The 5,336-nt window shown below is 56.9% G+C and overlaps 1 protein-coding gene across 4 annotated transcripts in view; it reads right to left on the bottom strand.

Annotated features, from left to right (window-relative positions):
• Positions 1–459: 459 nt before the first annotated feature.
• RNF40 (ring finger protein 40, E3 ubiquitin protein ligase) overlaps positions 460–5,336 on the bottom strand; it is a 14,122-nt gene continuing 9,245 nt past the window's right edge. For 3 of the 4 annotated variants that reach the window (XM_011933596.1, XM_011933594.1, XM_011933593.1), the window contains 3 exons: positions 3,666–3,806; positions 3,450–3,551; positions 460–1,722 (listed from right to left, as the gene is read on the bottom strand). In XM_011933596.1, coding sequence (XP_011788986.1) covers positions 1,546–1,722; positions 3,450–3,551; positions 3,666–3,806 — 420 coding nt within the window. In that variant the 3' untranslated portion in view covers positions 460–1,545. The remainder of the gene's footprint in view (positions 1,723–3,449; positions 3,552–3,665; positions 3,807–5,336) is intronic. The other variant, XM_011933595.1, reaches the window with a different exon arrangement.

The raw sequence follows: 5,336 nt of genomic DNA, 5'->3' as shown, positions 1-5,336 counted from the left end.
AGAAGGGAGTCACCCCGCTGAGGTGTCCCGATCTGTGCGAGTGGTGTCGGGGTGAGGCCGCTGAGAAGTGGCCCGCAGAATCCAGTTCAGGCCGGCCTTTGGCCAGCGCAACCGGGAAACCAGCTCTCCCTCCCAGAACCTCCTCCTCATGTGCGAACCAGGAACTACACTTCCCAGCATGCAGCCCCAGGCTTCCCGGCATCCCCAGGCCGATGACAGCCGGGGGCATCGTCAGGCGGGGGTCCGTGAGAGAAGGACAGGCGGCTCCGCGGCCACCACCACGCTCTCCCCTTCGGGCCCAGTCCGGGACCCCTGCCTCCCATTAAGTCTGAGCACAGCCTCGCTGCTGAGATGGGCAGAAGTGGGGTCTCATATTGGCAAAGGCCCCCTCCCAGGCTCACACCAAACCAGCAAAGTGCTGCTCAGCTGTTGCAGCTAAAATTGGGGGACTACATTTGAGGTGCAAGGCCTGGCTACTCTGGCTGCAGGCCGAGGGCTGAACGTTTATTCATCACAATTAGCCTATACAAGCATCTCTAGAGCAGAGGCTGTGGGTCCAAACAGACCCCTGCAGCTTCAACCCTCTGGCCTCTCCAGGCCCTGCCCTCACAGCCCATGGAGCATGCCTGGGCAGGCAGACAGGACATAGGCTCAGTCACAGGGTGTCAGGGGAAGCTCTTCTAGCTGGAATGATTGGAAGTTGGCCCAGCAGCTGGGGCTGGTCTGTCCCTTCCCCTCCTGGGAGGTTCCACCTCCACTGTAGTTAAGGCCACCAGGATGAAAGCAGGGTTAGGTCCAGGCACCCAGTAGAGCCTTGGGATGCATGAGGTGGGAGTAAATGGACTTGGGAGAGAAGTGGAGATTGGGAAGGGGCCCAATTAGAATAGAAACTGATGATGTTGGTTCAGCACCTGCAAGATGAGGAAGGTGACTGCAGCAACCTTAGAGCTTCCCAAAGGAAGCGAGTGATGTCCCTGTCTGCCAAGAGGGTACCTCCTTCAGCCCTTGGCACAACAGCCAGACCAAGGTGTCCAGGGAACTCCACAGGACAGAAGCTCTGCTGAGGTGAGGGGGATGGTGGGTGAAGGAAAGTCTTCTTAGGGCTTGCAGCCCAGTCTCAAACAAGGAACAAGGACATGGCCCACAGGTCCTCATTTGTGAGCCAGTAGGCAGGGAGTGAGCCTTCTCTGGGGTAGGAGATCACAGCCTGGGGAATTTTCCTTAGGGCTAGGATGCATCCATGGAGACAGACAGGTTAGGGCCAGTTTCCGGGAAGCTCAGTCGAGTGCTCTGGGCTTCTCAGGCAGACCTTTTCTGTAGGGCAGTGCCCCCTAGGCTGCAGCTCTGATCTTTAGGAAAGATGGAACGAAGCTTGGCTGATCCCATGCCCACTAGCACGCACCAGGGTCCCCAAACCAACTAGGTGGGCAGGGGCTGGGCCCATGGGGTCTGGAATGGAGGGTGGGGCCACTAGACCTGGGGTAGGGAGGGGCTAGGGGCACAGCCCCCAGGGTCCATGGTGTTCCAGAGTCCCGAGTTTCAGGTTCAGCTGATGTAGATACGATGGAAGTCGTGGGCACCAAAGGCCGCGTTGCACTTGGGGCACTTCCTCTGGCGGGCCTCATAGCGGCCCCGCACGCACTCGAAGCAGAAAACGTGGAAGCACTTGGTAAGGACTGCATCCTTCTTGCGGGTATTACAGCAGGGGCAGGTCAACCGCGCCTGGGCCAGGCAAAGGCATCAGCTTGGGAACAACTCTGACAGTGCCCAAACCCCAAGCTGACAGCAGGAGTCCAGGCCAAGCCCACCACACAGGAGACTGCACCTCATCCTCCCATAACCCTGGAGGTAGGGACGAGCACTCTATGAATGAGCAAACTGAGGCGCAGAGGCCAAGGTCTCAACACTAGAAATCAGCAGAGTCTGGATTCATCACTGGGCAGTGATGCCCATCATGTGTCCCCTCAAAAAGACAAGGACCCACAGGCCCAGCCTGGACTCTGCCTTGGGGCTTCATCTCCTGCCCCACTGGCCTTCTCTGGTGAAATCCCAATCTTGTCTACCTCTTCACCTGCACTTGCTAAGTCACAGCTGGAATGGCAATGCAACTAGAAATAATCTGTTCTCTCTACCCTCAACTGGGCCAGCCTCGGCACTGGCCAGAGACCCTGCTGTGGGTCCCTTCTCAGCCTGAGACCTCTCTTCTGCTACCAGGAGGGTCTCACCTCCAACTCCAGACATGGATTGACTCAACTCAGCATATCCCAACAGTCCTCCTCTGGCCTGTTAAAATCCCAGCCCAGCCTGCTGCCTCAGCAGCCTCCCTGCCATCACTCCTGTCTCCCAGGACCCTACACTCCAGCACTGAACAAGCTCCCAAGCCTGCCTTTACTCCATGGCTGCCTCCAGCTGCCTCTGCCCTTCAAGGTTCAACTGCTTCTAAGGGGTGACCAAGTCATACGTGGCTTCCACCTCTGCCTCTACTGACATTCCCCAAGCCCATTCTCCAGCCCAGCCCTTCTGCCTTGAGCACCTTCCCAGCCTCCCAAGGGGTCCCACATGCGCCTTCTCAGCATCCTTTGACACTATCCCATAGACCCTGCTCCCCTGCAGGTCTCCTAAGCCCCTAAATGGTACTGGCCATTCACCTAGTTTCTCAAACCAGGAACCCAGGAATCCTCCAAGTGTTCCCTTCCCCTCACTCCATGCATTCAATCCATCCCCGAGTCCAGGCAATTCTGCCTCCGAAATGTCTCCTGAACCTATCTACTGTGGTTTCTGCCTCAGTGACTGCAACACCATAACAATTTCCCTGCCTCCAGTCTACCTCTTCCAGCTCAAATCCAACAATGAATCCAACTACATCATTCTCCTGTTTAAAACCCTTTGAGGTCTCAACCTGCTGTACCACACCCTTCAGAAGGTGACACCACCCAACCTCTCCACATTGGCTCCTCCGATTCAGCAACCCCTTGCTCAGGCCTCCACATCTGCTGTTCCCTTTGCCTACAGCCCCTCACCCTCATTCCTCACAGCCACTTCTGGCCTATTCTTCAGGTCTGCTGTGGTGACACTCCAGAAAGCCTGCTGACCCCAGGGCCAGGGGAAGGGCCTCCCTTGAGTGCCCTCAGCCCCTCTGGCCTCTGCCATCACATTACACATCTAGGATGAGAGAATTACTTGGCTGCCTCCTCCCCTGTCAGTTTCAAGAGGTCAGAGACCAGGGCCAGTTCCTAGCCTCCCAACCCATACCCAGCCAAGCACTGTGCCTGGCTCACGGTGCATGTACAGCCAACACTCGGTCAGCATTTGACTGTGCAACCACTGTGCTGCCCCGTTTCTGCTGCCCTACATTACTTCCAGGGTCTCCAGACACTCTACTACAGTCTCAGCAATCCTGTATCTACAATTCCCAGGTGGACAGGGCACAACTTGGCCCACAGCCCCACCTTATACTCCTTGATCTCCTCCTGGAGGATTTCGTCAGCATCCGCGTAGACCTCCACCTTCCTCTGCTTTTCCAGCTTGCGCCGCAGCCGTGAGATGTCCTCCTGGGGCAGGAGAGGCCTGGCTAAGGGCAAGGTCCTCACCCTTGAGCCGTCTGCCCCCATGATAGGTCCATGACCGTGGACCACCCTAGCCTGGCCCCTCACCCCTGCACGCACCTGAGCCCTCTTGAGGTTGAAACTCTCTTTCTCACGAGCAGCCCGGCTCTCTGCCAGGCAGGGCTGGATCTCCCGCAGCCGAGTCTGCACGTGCTCCAGCTGCACCTTCAGGTCCTCGGCCAGCTGGGCGGCTTCTACAGCCTGAGTGGGGTGGAACAGGAAGGAGGCACTGGTATGAGCCTGGTGACTCAGGCATGTGGAGCCATGGCCCACCAATGCTTGTGTCCAGTGCCCCAGTGACACCTGCCCTGGAGCTGCTCCTGCCTCCTGATCCCTGAGCCCTTTCCTCCTGTTCTCCCTCTCAAGTTCCTCCCCTGTGTGATGCTGTCTGGTTTTTGAGGCTTCACAAGTCTCTCCTCTCTGCTCCCCTCAACTTCCCCAACACACGCACAGCTCCCCTGGGCCTCAGCTCAAGAGTCACCTCCTGAGAGGCTCCCCTTTTTTCTTTGACAGCACCTCAGATTCCTGCACAAGGCATACTGCGACCTGCACTATTTTATTTGGGGGATTACTGGCCTGCTCTGCCTGCCAAGACCTGAAGTTACAGCTTTGACTGGAAGGCAGGGACCTTCTAGTTCCCACTGTCTCCACAGCAATCAGCACAAGGCCTAGTACATAGCAGGAGTGTAAAATACACTGCTTAAATGGGCCGGGGGCGGAGGCTCATGCTTGTAATCCCAACACTTTGGGAGGCCGAGGCGGGCAAATTGTGGGGTCAGGAGTTTGAGACCAGCCTGGCCAACACAGTGAAACCCTGCCTCTACTAAAAATACAAAAATTAGCTGGGTGTGGTAGTAGGTGCCTGTAGTCCCAGCTACTTGGGACACTAAGGCAGAAGAATCGCTTGAACCTGGGAGGCAGAGGTTGCAGTGAGCTGAGACCGAGCCACTGTACTCCAGCCTGGGCGACAGAGCCAGACTCCGTCTCAAAAAAAAAAAAAAAAGTTTGGTTTCTGGCCGGGCGCAGTGGCTCACGCCTGTAATCCCAGCACTTTGGGAGGCCGAGGCAGGCGGATTACAATGTCAGGAGTTCAAGATCAGCCTGGCCAACATGGTGAAACCCGTCTCTAAAAATACAAAAATTAGCTGGGTGCAGTGGTGCACGCCTGTAGTCCCAGCTACTCGGCAGGCTGAGGCAGGAGAATCGCTTGAATCCGGAAAGCGGAGGTTGCAGTGAGCCGAGATCCTGCCACTAAACTCCAGCCTGGGAGACAGAGACTCCGTCTCAAAAAAAAAAAGTTTGGTTCCTGCCACATCAGTGGTTGCTGCCCCACTGACATTCTGGGATCTTCACCCCGTTCCCTCGGACTTGACCTTGAGAAACTGGTTTGATGCCGACTTTTATTAGGTAGGAAGACCCATGAGGAGAGTTTTGCCCCTCTGATAAGGAAACCGAATGGCCCTTAGAGCATATATCTAGGGAGACGATGCAGAGTTATTTGGCATTTATAAAGAGCCCAGGCGAAGGCGACTCCTGGAAGGGAACTGCGCTTACAGAGGCCTGGATGACCTCCACCCGTGACCCGTGCGGGCGCTCCTGAGACTGGCGCTGTACAGGGGCGCAGGTGGTCGCGTCTCTATGATGCAATATCCTGCGTTTTTCCCACCCTCGCACCGCTGCTCCGGGCCATCCACACTTCCTCGGCGGCCCGATGTCCTCCCCCGCCGCGGG

The sequence above is a fragment of the Colobus angolensis genome, unplaced genomic scaffold, assembly GCF_000951035.1.
Source record: "Colobus angolensis palliatus isolate OR3802 unplaced genomic scaffold, Cang.pa_1.0 Scaffold128, whole genome shotgun sequence".
NCBI classification, from domain to species: Eukaryota; Metazoa; Chordata; class Mammalia; order Primates; family Cercopithecidae; genus Colobus; species Colobus angolensis.
This window is presented reverse-complemented; position numbering and strand designations above follow the sequence as displayed.